We start from the raw sequence: 16,787 nt of genomic DNA on the forward strand, positions 1-16,787 counted from the left end.
TTGGGGGCTGGGACTGGTGGCTTTAAAAGGGAAAGGGGATAGGCGAAAGGTGACACCTCCAACCATCTCCTTTCTGTCATGAGCAGGTGGCCTTCAGGGAACGAACACCGCACCCAGACATTTACCCTTGAAGCTGTCCCATCAACCAGGTTAGGCCCAGGGATTGTTCCCCAACCCTTCCCACCTCCATCTGGACATTAAGTGGGACTGCTACCTTCTGCGAAGTCTGATAAACCTTGTTGGCTGATGCAAGGTGTATAGTCCTTTTCGTTGTGATGGTGGTTACAGTCGATGTGTTTTCTTTCTTTCTTTATCTTCTTGCCTGCCAGAGTTAGCAATGCCAACATCAAGTTTCTTCATGGAAAACACACATCATGATGTATGGAGACAAAGCATCAACTTGGTGACGCTACTCCCAGAAGGCCTTGTAAAAGAAAAATGTGTGCCGTGACAATGGTGCTTGCCAACAAAGCTTTTTGTATTAACCATGTTTTGTTATTGTTTATGTTTTATGATAGTTGGACATCTTGGGGCCTTGACGACCTAGGGAGGGCCAGCGGCTCTCAGGGTTAGCTAATTCCCAGGAATAGCAAACAACTCGCCTGCCAGTGTGAGGTGCAAACCATCCGATCCCGAGCCCATATCCCCAGCCCCCTCTGTCCTCTAGCTGTAACCCACCAAGTCAGCATCCCCCCTGCCCTAAACCCCCCCAGGGCGAGGTACCAGACAGTTAGAGACCACCCCCATAGCCCAGAGGTGGCTGAAATTACCAAAACCATCCAACCCTAAACCTTTCCCATTCCTTCCCACAAAGACCACAATAAGGGCTTGAGTCCATGCTGTCCTACTGCGTTTGCTGTCTTCTGACCCCGGTGATTTTCTGGGTGATCCTGCAGAATGTTTTCAGGGATCTGTGAGTATAAACTCTTCCTTCATAACAGTCATTTCCTTTTTTTATTTTTATTTTTAATGTTTCTTTTATTTATTTTGAGAGAGAGGGTGGGAGCAGGGAGGAGCAGAGAGAATCCCAAGCAGGCTCTGCACTGTCAGCACAGAGCCCAACGTGGGGCTTGAACTCATGAAGTATGAGATCATGACCTGAGCTGAAACCAAGAGTCGGACACTGAACCGGACTGAGCCACCCAGGTGCCCCTGTGCAGGACAATTCTATGAACTCTGTTCCCCCTTTCCACGCTGGAAGGTGGTACTGGGGGAAGGTTGGGGGTGGCAGAGGGGTGGAAGGTGATACAATGTGCCAGGAGTTTACAAGCCTGGACTTGCAGTTATAGTTTCATAGTCTCTGTAAACCTCAGGTTCTTTCCTAGAAAACAAAAAAACTATATTAGATGATTTCAAACTCTCGGCATCTTTGGATCTAGATGGCTTCTAATATTTATTTTTGAGATAGAAAAGGAGACATGGAGACAGAGTGTGAGCAGGGAAGGGCAGAGAGAGGGAGACGCAGAACTGGAAGCAGGCTCCAGGCTCCGAGGTGTCAGCACAAACCCAATACGGGGCTCGAACCCATGAACTGTGAGATCATGACCTGAGCTGAAGTCAGAGGTCTTCGAAGCCTGAGCCACCCAGGCACCCCAGATCTAGATGGCTTCTAAAATCTGTTAAAGGAGCAATATATGAATGCTTATACTATAATATGAAGTTGGGAGGAAACAACAAGATACAAAATTACACTTATCCTACAACAAAATATGGCTGAAGACTGGAAGAAAATATACAAAGAAAGACTTTTTTGAAATGTTTATTTTTGAGAGAGAGAGAGAGTGAACATGCATGTGCATGCAGGGGAGGGGCAGAGAGTGAGGGAGAGAGAGGATTCCAAGCAGGTTCCTTTCTGTCTGCACAGAGCCCAACGCGGGGCTCGAACTCACAAAACCTGAAATCATGACCTCAGCCGAAATCTAGAATCAGAAGCTTAATCAATTGAGCCCCACAAAAAAGGCAGTTTTAATAAAGGGATGAAATTATGGGTCTACATGTATATTTCAATTTTTTTTTAAAAAAAAGATCTCAAAGTTCATATCAAAACAGATAGTGGGGCGCCTCGGTGCCTCAGTCGATTAAGCGTCTGACTCTTGGTTTCAGCTCAGGTCATGATCTCAGGGCTCTTGAATTCGAGTTCTGCATCGGGCTCTGCACTGACACCATGGAGCCGGCTTGGGATTCTCTCTCTCTATGTCTCTCTCTCTGCTCCTCCCCTGCTTGTGCTCTCTCTCAAAATAAATAAGAAACAACAGAAAACAGAGCTGAGAATCCTCTCTTCATTTCTGTGTCCTTCTGTAAATGCCTCTGCATTTGTTTCTAGAGGTTGGGAATCCAGAATGGGTCTAATTAGGCTAAAATCATGGTGTTGGAAGAGCTGCATTTCGAGGAAGATCTGCTCCTTGCCTTTTCCAACTTCTAGAGGTCACCTCCATTCCTTGGCTCAGGCACCCCCTTCCATCTTCAAGTCAGCAATGGCCAGGTGAATCTTTCTCCCTTCCCATCACTGTGAACTTGCTTCGCTCTCACATCTCCTTCTCTGGCTCGGACTCTCTGGCCTCCCCTGATTTGTAAGAACTCTGTGATCACTCTGGGCCCACCTGGAAGATCCAGAATAGCCTTCCCATCTCAAGGTCAGCTGATTAGCAAGTTCAGTGCCAACTGCACCCTTAACTCCCTTTTGTTTATGTGTATAGCACATTCACAAGTTCCTGGGGCGCCTGGCTGGCTCAGTGGGTTAAGTGGCTGACTCTTGAGTTTGGCTCAGGTCATGATCTTGTAGGTCGTGAATTTGAGACCCTCACTGGGCTCTGTGTTCACAGCACAGAGTGTGCTTAGGATTCTCTCTTTCCCTGTCTCTCTGCCTCTCCCCCACTGATGTTCGTGCTCTCTCTCTTAAAAATAAATACACGTTAAAAAGAAAATTTTCAGAGATTTGGAGGGGGACATCTGGGGAGGGGGGCATTATTTTGTCTGAATTCTATTCCATTTAAAGAGTCCTACTGTAGCCCTTTGTATCTTCCTGATTGCCCTTGCTCATTGTCACCCATGTCACAGACATGGCAGGGGAAGAAGTGCAGGCCTTACACTGTGATTTGCTTTGGGGCCTTGCAGTCCCTTCTGGATAATGCTGCCAGCCTGGGAGGTGGCTCACAGTGCCTAAAGCTGGACGTCCAGCCAGCAAACATTTATTGAGCACCTTCTGTGTGTCAAGATCTAAGCGAGGTGTTAGGGACACTATTAATATGACGATATAGTCCCTATGCAGGGAGCTCACCGTCTAATAAAGGAGAGGACCCATCCACATAAATATCCGAGTACAAAGCACGAAAGGAAGGCCGTGTGAAGCGATGTGAGGGAAAATGCTGTGAGCGGTGTCCCCATTCCAAAGGGACATCAGAGATCTGAGGCGACGGAGGTGGAGGTGGTAAGCCCAAGCTCAGCTTCCGTTCTACATTTTTAATCCTTGAATTATAAGTTAGCACAAGGAAATGCCCACAGTTCCACTTCCTTTTCCTCCTCCCGATCTGCTACCTCCACTGCGCTGATCACAGGTAACAGCTCCAGTGAGATATTTACATCCTTTTAGATACATTCTACATGTCAAAATGCTCAAATATAAAATATCATATAGACAATTTGTAACTATTCTTTGTTTTTACACAACGGGTTTATTCTATAACATTATTTTGCAACTTGAATCAGTCTCTGACAAAATTGAGGAGATTTTCCCAAGTAGTACGATGTATATGTGTATATTTCTAGGGTGAATCTCTAACTATGGAATGGCTGGGTCCAAAGATATGACCAGTTTTAATTCCAACAGATTTTGACAAGATGTCATCCAAATGTAACAAGCTGGTTTACTTTTCCTCCAATTTGGTATGGAAATAATTTCCTCCACATGCTCCAACAACCCTAGACATTATCCGTCTTCTTAACTTCTACCAATCCCAGAGGTGGAAAATGGGTATATCGGTATGGTTTTATTTTGTATTCTCCAATGATGGGTGTGGATAAACCTTTTATATATATATGTATGTATATGTACATATATGTATATATGTATGTATATGTACATATATGTATGTATGTATGTATGTATATGTACATATATGTATGTATGTATGTATATATGCCTGTTTATGTTTTAAATCTTTGAGCCATCTGAGATTTATTTTGTTATAAGAAGAGAACTTTATTTTTTCCAAATGGCAGTACTAGTTATTAAGTAATTCAGCTTTTCTCCACTGATTTGAAATACCACCCAGCTATAGATTTTAACAATTTTACCTCCACCTCCAATCTGCACCAGAGGCAAAAATCAATTCAGAATGGATGGTGGATTTAAAAATAAAACATAAAACTTAGAGAAGATAACATAGGAGAACATCTTTGGTAGTAAGGATAAGCAGATAGTTCTCAGGCATGACACCAATGGCACAATATGTAAAATTAAATAATAAAATAAAAAAATAAATTAAATTAATAAATTAATAACCTGGACTCTACCAATTTAAATGAATGTAAAATTAATAAATTAGTAAGTTGGGCTCTACCAATTTAAATTAATGTAAAATTAATAAATTGATAAATTGAACTCTCCCAAAATTAAAAAAACTTTTGTGCTGTGAAATATTCTGTTTATTTATTTATTTAAAAAAACCTTTTTAAAATGTTTATTTATTTTTGAGAGACAGAGAGACAGAGCATGAGCAGGAGAGGGGCAGAAAGAAGGGAGACACAGAATTTGAAACAAGCTCCAGGCTCTGGGCTGTCAGCACAGAGCCCGGTGTGGGGCTCAGACCCACAAACCATGAGATCATGACCTGAGCCAAAGTTGAACGCTCAACCGACTGAGCCACCCAGGTGCCCCTGAAATATTCTGCTTAAACGATGAAAAGACAAGCCACAAATGGGGAGAAAAATCTTTGCAAACCACACATTCAACAAAGGCCCACATAGAGAATATATAAAGAACTATTAAAATCCCAAAGAATTGAACATATATTTCACCAAAGAGGGGATATGGATGGCAAAGAAGCACGTGAAAAGATGTTCAATATCATTAGCCTTTTGGGAAATGTAAACTAAACATTAAAACCACAGTGAGATATGGCTAAGATAAAAAATGGCTGCTAAAATGGCTAAGATAAAAAACAGTGATAATGCCAAATGCTGAGGTGAAAATGCAGAAGCTGGAACTCTCATATATTGCTGGTGGAAATCTAAAATGGTACAACCACTCGGGAAAACAGGTTAGCAGTTTCTTACAAAACTGGACATGCAGTTACCATATGACCCAGCAATTACAGTACTGGGTGTTTAGCACAGAGAAAAGAAAACTTATGTTCACACAAAAACCTGTACATGACTGTTCACAGCACTTTCATTCATACTAGCGAAAACCTGGAAACAGATCGACTGTCCTTCAGTGGGTGGATGGTTGAACAAACTCAGGGAGATCCACACAGTGAAATACTATCCAGCAATAAAAAAATATTAACTATGAATACAACAATATATGCAACAATCAAAGTGGACCTCAAGGGCATCACACTTAATGATAAAAGCCGATTGCAAAAGGTTACGTTGCTATGATGTTTGATTCCATGTATGTAACATTCTCTGAGTGTTAGAGAGATGAAGAATAGATTCGTGGTTGCGAGGGTCAGAAATGGAGAGAAGGGGCTTGGACACACAAACACAAAAAGATAGCACAGTAAGTTCGTGGGTGGTGATAGGACAATTTTGTATCTCGATTGTAGCATTACAGGAATATATACATGTGGATAAAATTGCATAGAGCTATACACACCCAGAAACGAATACAGGTCCTAAAATGATGAAAATAAAAGAAAGTCTTGAAATGTCAACTCCCTGGTTTTGAGATCATACTGCAGTTACTTTATATGTCACTGGGTGGAATTGGGAGTACTAATTTTGCAAACTCCTGTGAATCTATAATATTGCAAATGAAAATGTTTAAACAGTTTTTTGAAACGAAAAAAAAATAAGAGGAGAAAACCATCCTTGTCAAAGACCTTCCCCTTATACAGGGCAGTTCTCTTTGGCGGTTGCTTTCTCTACAATGGCCTACTCCCTCTCTTTCCTCCCCAGGCACTCAACGTGACACCCTTTTGAAGTTTCCAGTGGACTGCTAGGTGCCTTAGACCAGGAGGTACAGAAAAGTTGCATATATAAAAATAGTTCAAAAGAACACCAGCAGAGCAGATTCACCAACTGTTAATATTTAACTCATTCACCCTATCAGATGACATCTAGCCAGCAACCTGTATCATTGTTTCTGAATCCTTTCAGGCTGTTTCATCCCCTGTGGGCCTCCCCTAAGTACTTCCATGTTTATTTCATATTTATTATACAATCACAGTACTATTCATTTCAGTAATTGTTTTTCTTTTTTAATGTAAATTTTAGTTAGTTAACATACAATGCAGTATTGGATTCAGGAGGGGAATTTTCAGTGACTCATCACTTACATACAATACCCAGTGCTCATCACAACAAGTGCCCTCCTTCATACCCATCTCCCAACCACCTCTCTCCATCAACCTCTGGAGTCCTTAAGAGTCTCCTATGGTTTATTCCCCTCTTCTTTTTTTCTCCTCCCATATGTTCACCTGCTTTGTTCCTTAAATTCTACCTATGAGAATCTCAGTAAATTTAACAGTGATGCAATACTTTAAACCCTCGTCCTTACTACACTTCTATCAATGGCCCCAATAATTTCCAGTACATAATCCAGCCTGGGGTCAGGTGAGGCACTGAGTTGTCATATCTCTTTGAAAGCCTTGGTAGCTTTGCTATTGATCTCTCCTTGTCACGGGGCACTCAGAAATTGCGTCTGTAAACTGGGTCGTAGTAACTTCACCATCCTTTGCGAGTAAAGGCGCTTTAACAATCTATGAGACCTAAATCGAGTATCTCTCTTCTGCATCATCATTGCCCAGAAGGTCTAAACTTCAGATGTGGGTCGGAGCAGGGGAGGCCCTCTTTGGTTTTTACTGGGAGCCAGGGAAAAGAACGTAGGGCAGAGGGGTGCAAGCCGGGGTGGGGGGGAGGAGGAGGAACTGGGGGAGGAATCCTGCAGCGGAGCGGTGACGGAGACCCCGCGAGGGACTCCCCTTCCCACCCCCTCACCTGGAGCGCCGGCGGCCAATCGGCGGCTGCGCCCGGCTGGCCGCGGCCAATGGGAAGGCGGCGCGGCGCGCTACCCCGGGGCTATAAGTGCGCAGAGGCGGCGGAAAGTGAAAGTGGTGCGGACGCGGCGGACGCAGCTGACGCCGCCAGGGCTGCAGCAGAGCCGCCGGGATGCTCAGGGTTCCGGAGCCGCGGCCCAGAGAGGCGGGGGCGGCCAGCCAGTCCAAGCCGCTCACCTCCTTCTTCATCCAGGACATCCTGCGGGACGGCGCGGAGCGGCGCGGCGGCCACACCGGCAACCCGCAGCCCCCGTGCCCGCCGGACCCGCGGCGAGACCTGGAGCGGGAGCCCGAGGGAGGAAGAGGCGGCGCCGGGGCGCCCGAGGACCCGTGGAGCGCCCGGCCGCGCGCTGCGCAGGAGGCCGACAAGCCGGCAGCGAGCGAGCCAGGTGAGGCGGCCGGGCCGGGCCGGGCCGGGGTGCGGTCCCGCAGGAGGGGCGGGCGGGCCTGGGGGCCGCTCCGGAGCGAGGGCGGGTCCGAGGCGGGACTGGCGCAGCTCTGGCTGCGGGATGCGGGGCCCCGCGGCGACAGGCCAAGGGACCCCACCGCCTCCCGCCGCGGGCGCGCCTCGGAAATTAACGCCGAGCCCGGCCGTCCGGGCGGCGCAGGGTTTATGCATGGACTGGACTCGCGGGACCCAGTGCTCCGCGCGCGGCGCCCCCAGCCCCAGTGTCCCGGGCGAAAACCCCGCCACCCGCTCCCAGCCACCGCGCGACCCTCGATCGGCGCCAGCCCCGCGCTACCTCTTGGCAGTTACAATTACTAACAGATTACAAATAACTGATCATAACTTATTCATGGTAATAAATTAGGGTTTGGCCAGCGAAGACTCCCTCTGCTTGCCAGTTCCATGGGCAGTAAAACTAAGTTTGGAAGGTCCCTCAGGCCTTCAGGACATATAACACCGTTGGACACATCTGAAGTAGACTTATTTCCTTTCCTGTCACTTCGGATGAGGCATCCTAACGGCTTGTTTAGAAAAAGGGGGACTAAAGGCAGAGAATGAATTTGTCCTTAGCTCCTGCCACTTCTCCTATAGCGCAAACCCTCTCCTGCCACCGGGAAGTTAACACTGATGTCTTTGGGTCCTGCTTTTACCAGGTGTCTTATTTCTGTTTCTTCCCTGTGTCCCTTCTCCCACCTCAGTACACTTATCCAGGACCCTATTTAATTCTACTGGATGATATGTCAGGAAGTTCTGCCACTAACCGGTTCTAACTCTCGGTTCTTGATGACTATTAGAAAGCTAATACATAATATACGTATTCAGTCACTCCCCACCAGGGAGAGTTCCTTAGTCATGTGAAGAAAGTGAAATGTATCCAAGATGACACTGGGCCGTTTGTTCACTACCAAAGAGATAAGGGTGGATTGAATTCGGTTCCCGTCCCTCTAACATGTAACCTTTTCCTTCCCATCCCTCCTTCTCCCTCCTCCTCTCCAGATGGACACTTTGAGACTTATCTGTTGGACTATGAAAACAGTGCGGGCTCCTTACCAAGCCTTCCCCAAACCCCAAAGCAGCCACAGAAGCGATCTCGAGCCGCCTTCTCCCACACTCAGGTCATTGAGTTAGAGAGGAAGTTCAGCCACCAGAAGTATCTATCGGCTCCTGAAAGGGCTCATCTGGCCAAGAACCTCAAGCTTACCGAGACCCAAGTGAAAATATGGTTTCAGAACAGACGCTATAAGACCAAACGAAAGCAGCTCACCTCGGACCTGGGAGGCCTGGAGAAGCCCCCGTCCCTGCCGGCTCTGAAGGAGGAAGGCTTATCCCAGGCCTCCCTCATCTCTGTGTGTAACAGCTACCCTTACTACCCCTACCTGTACTGCTTGGGAGGCTGGAACCCGGCTTTCTGGTAATGCCGGCTCATGTGACAATAACGAATGATCAAAAAAGACTGCCTGCCTTCCCCAGCTTGTCTCTCTGGATGGCAAAAGGGACCAGGCTCAGGGAGGACAGAGGAGCAAGAGGGATGCAGACTGAGATTGCTGGAGGTTTGCATGGACATCCTAGATTCTGCACTGGTGGGCTAGTGAAGGCACTGGGACAGTGACTGATACCCAGATAGCTCCCCAACACATAAAATGGGACATTTTTGCTCTTAAAGACCTGTGTGAAGCAGGGAGGGATAAAGCCTGGTGCTGTCTCTAGCACTTTCTGTGACTCCGTCCGAGCGGCCCCCATCACTTCTGAGGATGTCGGTTCACCTCCATCCTCTTGTGTAACTCGGCGTCAGCCTGGAGGGATGCAGACCCCGAGGGAAAAGGATGGCCAAGAGGAAGGCGCCCCCTCCTGAGTCCTGAATTACACTTAAGTCCAAAAACATCTCGCTGGCCTTGGTTTACAACGAAGGTGTCTCCCTGTCCCTGTAAGAGGGTGGGAGACAGAGGCTCTCACAGAGAAACCGGCCACGCTCAGCACAGACCGGCGTGGGATATGGCGATGGGTAGGAGGAGGTGGAAAGATAAGCGTCTTCTTATTTTTTAAGTAACACACCAATCTAAGTATTCACAGGGTGGCCCAGGTTAAACAGGAAGCACTCACCGTGGTTTTAGGACCAGCTGTATAAAATGAACTGTGCAGCAAGGGGTGGGCCAGGGCCAGAAGAATCTCCTCATGGCCAAGACAGCAGCCTGAGGAGGGCTCTCGGCTCGGCTACTGGGCGGCATTACAGTTCTATTAATAAAGGTTAAATAAAAGCTTCCTCTGGACATTTTTGCCCTGGACCTGAGAATTCAAATGAGAAGTTTCCTGGAGTTTTCAGGCTGTAATTTATATTACACGACAGATCACATAGTTCTTTCCTGTAAACTCCTGCCTTGCCTTCCTTCTGTTTTTGTTCCCTTTCCACAACAGTCGCCCAAAGGACTTCTTTTCCGTCCAGACTTTTAGTCCGGCTGCACCTAATGTACACCCTCCTATTTAGCTTGAGATCTGGTCTTTATTTTTTTTTCCCTTAAAGCTTTATCTCTACTGGGTTTAAAAAAATAAAGTAGTTGGGGGGTGGGGGGAGATTCTGAATTGGCTAAAAGACATGCATTTTTTAAAACTAGCAATTCTTATTTAAAAAATAAAAAACCCCAGCAACATTAAATCCCAAATCCTATTTAAAGACTTGACAGGTCTAAAAGTTCACTGCTGACTCCCAGGCCGGCTCTGTTGTTACAAAGTGCAAAGTCTGACAACCCTCTGGGATCCCCAGAGGGGCAGGCAGAGGGGGTAAGAGGCACTGGGCTTTCAGACACAAGCGGAACAGAATGAACTGGGAACCATTGGGCTGTCCGGTGGAAATAGAGGGTTCACGGGCAGGGCGTGGAGAAAAGGCAGCTGGCACCTTAGGGAGCGGGGTCCCCAGCTGCAAGCTGAGTGGGCCGATAGCACTTTGCCAGAGGGGGCTAAGAGAAAGGAAACAGTTTCTAAAACATACTAGCGGCGTCCATCACCAAACAAGGAAACTGTCCCAGTTCTTCAGGAACTGTGTTTCATGCCTTTACAGAAAGGGTCCCCCAAAAAAGACAACTAGTGACTTCAGCGAGAATGAGAAGGCAAAGAAGAAATTGGGCCACGCTTCTGTTTCCACCCGATTGTCTAAGGTGACCTGGCAGAGGGGAGACCTCACAGTAAAAGAAGCCAGTTACTAATGAGGTACCCTGAGGCCTGGAAATCTCTTGATCCCACTACTTAGTTCTGTTTAGTGAGAAACCATTCAATTTCCTCCTATTAAAAGGGCCGGTTTACTGTTGGTGGCAAAACTGCCAGAGTTGATAGAAAGTTGGCCCATTTCACCCCATCTCCTACCGTTAGGGCTCCACGTTGAAATACTGTTAAATGCGAGGCGGCTGACAAGTACTCGGGGCACAGCCAGCGGACTGGCCTAGACTGGCCTAGATTGCTTGCTCCGTTCACAAGTCTTTCAAGAGAAGCTCACTCCCTGTTCAGTACCCTCTCTCGCGCTCCCTCTGCAGTTAATTCCTTCAACGTTCTGTTCTACAAGTATTGCACATTTTAGTCTGATGCGTGCTGTGTTGCAAACAAAACAAAACATTGTTTAAAATTATTTGGTCTGTGACTCTGACTTGGTCTTCCTCCACCGGAGCTAGTTACTCGCCCACCTCTGAACTGCTGGAACAGCACTCGAACTCCTGTTGGGTATCTGATAGGTGAACTCAAGGGCGCCCCTGACCACTTCACCCACACAGCCTGCTTCCGTTTCATAAGTTAGTTTGGCTTCTCCACATGCATAACGAACCCTGCTTCAGTCTGCAGCGTGAAAGCCTGTGACTTGATGTTTAGCAAATGACCCCAGCCAAACTTTATTTTTCTATGTGTTTTTTTTTTTTTTTTGCAACATGAGTGTTTTTAAAATAAAGTACTGTGACTTTATTAGACGTATTTGGTGCGTGGCTTTCTGTTTCCCAAAGGCTGCAATGCTGCTGAGCTTGCATACTTCTGGTTACCGTGTTCTCCCTCACTCAGCCTGCCTGACAAACCTAAAGGAGACCCAATAATCAAAAGACAGTGGCTTAGCCAATGGCAGATGAGGGTCATTCTTTTGTAAACGCACTGCCCATCCACACAGGTGCGCGCCCGCGTGGGCGCGCGCGCGCGCGCGCGCGCACACACACACACACCCCCTGGTAAATCCTGTGGAAAGGAAAGAAATTTCTGCCTTCAGTTTAAAAATCACCTGCTCCAGCTCCAGCCCTTTCGTTTAAACAGACAGCTTCAGGTACTTACGTGCCTTTCTAGGAAGACCCTGAAGGACTATGGAGAGCACAGCAATACTTCTTGTAAAATGCCCCCTTTCATCTCCCACCAGCTCCTCCCCACTGTAACGGCTTCCCAGGCTCTCTGGCGTGTTCATCTCCCTGGAAATGTCCCCTTCACTCAGGGCAGGTAGACCCCTTGGAAGCAACACCTTTGAACTGCAGTCCCCCAGTATTGGAGATAGGTTTGAAATAAAATATATAAATCACACATCCGTCACCTGCCTGCATATAAGCCTTCATTAAATCCCACAGAGTGTCTCATGCACCTGATTACCTGAGAGAAGTGATGGTTTGACCCTCCCTGGAAGTGACCCTCCCCCATCCCTCCTTCAAGGAAATAGAAGCTTAAAGAGTAAGGTGCTTACTCCAGGGAAAACATATCATAATTTCAAAGTTTGCTGTAATCCTTTAAGTACATTGTACACACAGGTGGGGCCTCCCGTAGTATGTTTGCATCATGAGATTTAACTCTGTGCACAAACGCATAGCCATTCTCGCCTCCCCTGGAAGGCCATCAGCTCTCCAATTACAAAGCCTCTCACAGAAAATGAACAGATGTGGGTTTTGTTTTTTTTTTTACCATTAAAAGTAACTAATCCAGGAAATTAAACAAAATCTCTCATCTCTAGAGAGAGTTCTCTGCCTCCTCTTGTCGCTCTTCCAACTTTCCCTCAATATCTCTGTTAATCTCACACCCGTCCACTTCCAGCAGCTCTCCTGAGCATGCTACATGCTTCTGGTATCTGGAATTCCTTTGCAATCTATCTCTCAAGTTACTTCAGGTGCAAATTGCTAGTGTCACCGGCTTTGTCGCCGGTGGCCCCGTTTGTGCCCCCCAGGCCTCGTTAGGAAGGCCGAGCTGCCAGAAGGGGAAGTGAACATCAGAGATCTACACCTGACCAAAACGTGTTCCTAACAAAGCAAGCCGTCTTTCTAGGGTGCTGGTTGTGCCACACATCTTAAAGCTGACTTCAGAGGGACCAGTATGGGAAAGTCACTTAGCTCAGGTGCCCAGCGACAGAGAGCTGCATGCAGGTTTATTGAGAGCGCACTCAGGAAGTTCACCCCACAGGAAGTGAGGACGGCACATTGAGGAAGCTGACCTATAATGCAGGTGCAACTGAGGCCTCACCCGATACTTTAGGAGGCTCCAAAGCTGATGTGTCCCTGGTTGAGGAAAGGCGATTGGCACTTGTATCCCGGCATCAGCCACTTTCTGAAAGTGGAATAACCTTGGGGAATGCAGTTCCTTTCTGGACAAGGTGCTGGCCACTGAGAGACACAGTGTGAGTCCAGCAACCATGAGGGTGCATTTCCCCAGTATTGGGGGCTCAGTGGAACGCTACGGAATTCACTACGAGACATGCGATCCTTTCCTTGGTGGCTCTCAGGGCCATGGTCACTACCATTTTTTGCAATGAGAAAATCCAAGTCAAAAGGGTCAGACAAGGTTTAGAAGCACCGAGCTCTGCACTGAGACATCCAGAATCTGCTTCTCCCACAGCCATCACGATTGTGTCACCGGGGCTTGTTTTTCAAGGTCAAGAGTTATTTACTGCCCAAGAAAAGGGGCAGGACCAATAGTCCCAAGATATGAAGAGCTCCTAGTTTAGTCATAGATTTGGCCTTTATGCAAACTTTCCCAGACAGACTACCCTGTCAAAAGTCTGCAAAGGAAGGCAGAAGAATCTCTCGGCTTCCATACCATGCCCTCCTCTCACCTCTGCAAAAGCCACCTCCACTTATTCCCTGAGCTTGCTTTGGGCCAAAATGGGGCTCAGGAAAAGTCTAGGATAGGTCCCCGTGTGGCCTTTTCCACCTGGGCAGTCACCACCTGCTCCTGGCCGACCAAGGCATAACCCTTATTGGGGAGATAACGGGGTACAGAGGAGGAGTGACGCAGAGGAAAGTCCCACCTTCTCCTCGGAATGACTGTATGATACTTGTAGAGGTTTTTTTAAAAGCCTAGAAATCCCTGGTGGTGCATGGGGAGTGAACGTCAGTTTTGCTCTTGTGAAGGTAGGAGTCCAGCAGCACTGAGTCTCAAGTACCGGCGTCCTCATGGTCTTGGTTGTATTTGATCCTTGGGCTCGAGGTTGCCAGCATTGGCTGCGTGTTAGAATGCCCTGGGAATACTCACAAAAACATCAGAGGCCCAGCCCCACACCAGTTGCTCTATAATCTCTGAAAGCAGGGCTTGGACATCAATGTTTGGGAACACTAATGTCCAAGGTTATAAACCACTTGCTTAACTTCTTTTTTGGTTGGTTTGCCTCCTCAGCCTCACAGGTGCCGGGACAAGGTTGGGGAGGGGGGGTGCTGCCTGTAGGAGCCAGCCAGGAAGGGAAGAGGGGCTTGGGGTTTTGTTTTGCTTTGTTTTGTTTTGTTTCCTTGATCTCTCCTTTTACAGGGAACAGATGGTTAGCTTTTTCTTACTTTCTTCCGAAACCTCCTCCTCCTGGAATTTCTGACATCATCAAAAGGCCCTCCATTATCCGGGAAAACCCAGCTCATTCCAGTTAATCCCTCACTCAAAGCTGCAGGGACCCAAAATGCCGGGGATTTGGCCAACCTGGTAATCCAGAAGCACTTATTACCCATCTCCAACCCAGGTCCATCCAGACTGACAACACACTCCGACTGCCCACAGAAGACAGGAAAGAAAATTCTATCCTCACCTCTTGCCAAGAAGATTTCACCTGCCCTGGAAGCACAGAGCCTTATTTGTGTACTGCTGGGAACAGGGGTGTCCTTTATTTATGTTTTTAGGGGTGTCCTTTAAATCTGTCAATTAGTGTCACACTTGCCTAACAATGCATCTATCAGGATTAAGTCATAACAGGATTAAGACATAACATTTACACTTCCTTCTGCCAAATTGGTAATTTTAAGCTTTTGGCTTTTTTAAGTGTGTGCGCAAAGATGCCTAAGGCAGAGGATGGTTCAAGGGTGAGAGAGGGAACGTGCCTGGTGACAACGCAGTTTCTGACCAAAATTTGCATACGGTAAATGCAGAGCTGGCATCAGAACTCACGCTCAAAGCCAGAAAAGCTTAAACTTGACCTAAACAACAACTGAAAATGGGGGTTTGGACATGAGTTCACTCTGTAGAGTTCTTTTATGGAGAAGAATGCAGGGAATATTCGCAACATGAACTTGGGGGGTGGGGAGGAGATGTCATTCTCTCATGGAAAAGTTTGGAATCTCTCCCTCACTCCTTGCTGAGAGCTTGTTTATACTTAGATCCTTGATGATTTTTTTTTTCCCCTTCAAGAAAGATCTGACTCATCAAAGGCTCATACATGCAGGTCCTATACCTTGCGAAGTGAGGTGTGGAGTGGGTACTGAGGACTGCCACAGGCAAAGGGGAGGGGCTTATTTGGCTGTAGCAGAACTCTGGTTGGAAGGACCACATCTTGCTGCCACAAAGCCCAGCATAATGCCTTGGCAGCAGGAGAGACGTTTGAATGAAATTAAAGGAGCAAGACACTCACAGAGGCTGCAGACTTTTCCTCTGTTGGCCCCCTTTGTGAAATGTGCACATTGACGGGGTTAAATTGATTGATGGAGGCTTAGGACGAAGGTCCCAGTGTCCTCAATGTGACTCACACAAGTGATGTCTCTGGGTTTAAATTTTCCCTACCTTATTAATAGGTAGGTGAGACCTATGGTCAATGTTTAAATTGTGTCAAGAAATTCCACTTGAAGGAACTCTTCGGGCAGAGAAGGGTAAATAGGAGGGGGTGAGGGGTAATGGTGTGGGTGTGGAAAGACACCTGAGAGATGCCGGGGGTGTGATGTCAAAGTACGGCAGCCTCTTGTTTCCAGAATCCTGACTCCAGAAATGCCTTTTAGACCTTGACTTAAATTGTGTGCCCCATTACTGAGCTGTTGCCTTTTTTCCTTCTGAGTCAGTCCAACTGCACGTGAAGAGCAAAGGCGAAGGGGGAATGACAGCAACAAGTAGGAAGCGGCAGGGAGGCACAGAATGGGTAGTTTTCCATGGTCCGTGGAAGCCTCTTCCGGCACGTGTGAGCTCGCCACCCCTCTTGGTGGCTCCTGATTGACTCCAGAGTGGGGAGATGGCTTCATGTCCTAGTGGTGAGGTTTTATTGCAGAGACAGACTGGGAGCATGTCAACTTTGGCATCGGGCAGGAACAAACCTGGACCCAGATCTAAAGAAAGGTTCTCATTACAACCCAAATAGGTCTTATAAAAGCTTGTGTAGGCACACCCCTCCGAGAAACAGGATGGGCTCCCACACAGAGACGTAGCTTGGTAGAGAATGAGGCATGCGCTACTAAGGAAGCCATGGGAAAGGACTTAAGGAGCTGCTGACTGTAAGCTCCTAAACACCAGAACTAATTTGCTTTGGGGCAGCAACCAAAAATATATTGTGTCCCAAAGCAATGGAGCTAAGCATCCCCCATACCCTCCCCTGCACTGAGCTGAGAGAAGTCTGACACCAATCAAATATACACGTCTGCTGAGGGGATGAATGAATGAGTCCAGACCTCACCAGGAGCACTGCACTGGGTTCTGAGCCCCATACGTTGAAGAAAACTATAGCAAGTTCAGAAAAGCATAATTCAGATGGTGCTTTGGGGTTTGAAACATCGCATGAAGAAGGGTTGAGGAAACTAAGAATGTTTAACCTGGAAGAGGAAAGTCAGGGCCAGGGTGATCCGAGAAGAAGAGAGAAGGAACAGACTTCTTCTGTGTTATCCTAGGTGGAATCATCAAAGTGACACAGAGCTCAGATCAGCAGTTTTTGAAACACCACTGGGCTGACA

General features: G+C 47.2%; 1 protein-coding gene across 1 annotated transcript; it reads left to right on the forward strand.

The window, feature by feature from the left end:
• Nucleotides 1-7,274: 7,274 nt before the first annotated feature.
• Nucleotides 7,275-9,935, forward strand: NKX3-1 (NK3 homeobox 1). The gene is made up of 2 exons (XM_039243787.1): nucleotides 7,275-7,609; nucleotides 8,665-9,935. Exons 1-2 carry the CDS (start codon nucleotides 7,333-7,335, stop codon nucleotides 9,081-9,083), a joined length of 696 nt encoding a protein of 231 aa, XP_039099718.1. The 5' UTR covers nucleotides 7,275-7,332; the 3' UTR covers nucleotides 9,084-9,935.
• Nucleotides 9,936-16,787: the final 6,852 nt, after the last annotated feature.

Source organism: Hyaena hyaena, unplaced genomic scaffold (assembly GCF_003009895.1).
Source record: "Hyaena hyaena isolate Hyena2069 unplaced genomic scaffold, ASM300989v1 scaffold_230, whole genome shotgun sequence".
Lineage (NCBI taxonomy): Eukaryota > Metazoa > Chordata > Mammalia > Carnivora > Hyaenidae > Hyaena > Hyaena hyaena.

Bases quoted from the DNA above. Each gene is read 5' to 3' on its own strand.
- NKX3-1 (XM_039243787.1), top strand. From the start codon at position 7,333: ATGCTCAGGGTTCCGGAGCCGCGGCCCAGAGAGGCGGGGGCGGCCAGC. The intron at 7,610-8,664 runs GTGAGGCGGCCG...CCTCCTCTCCAG, and splicing joins GCCGGCAGCGAGCGAGCCAG to ATGGACACTTTGAGACTTAT.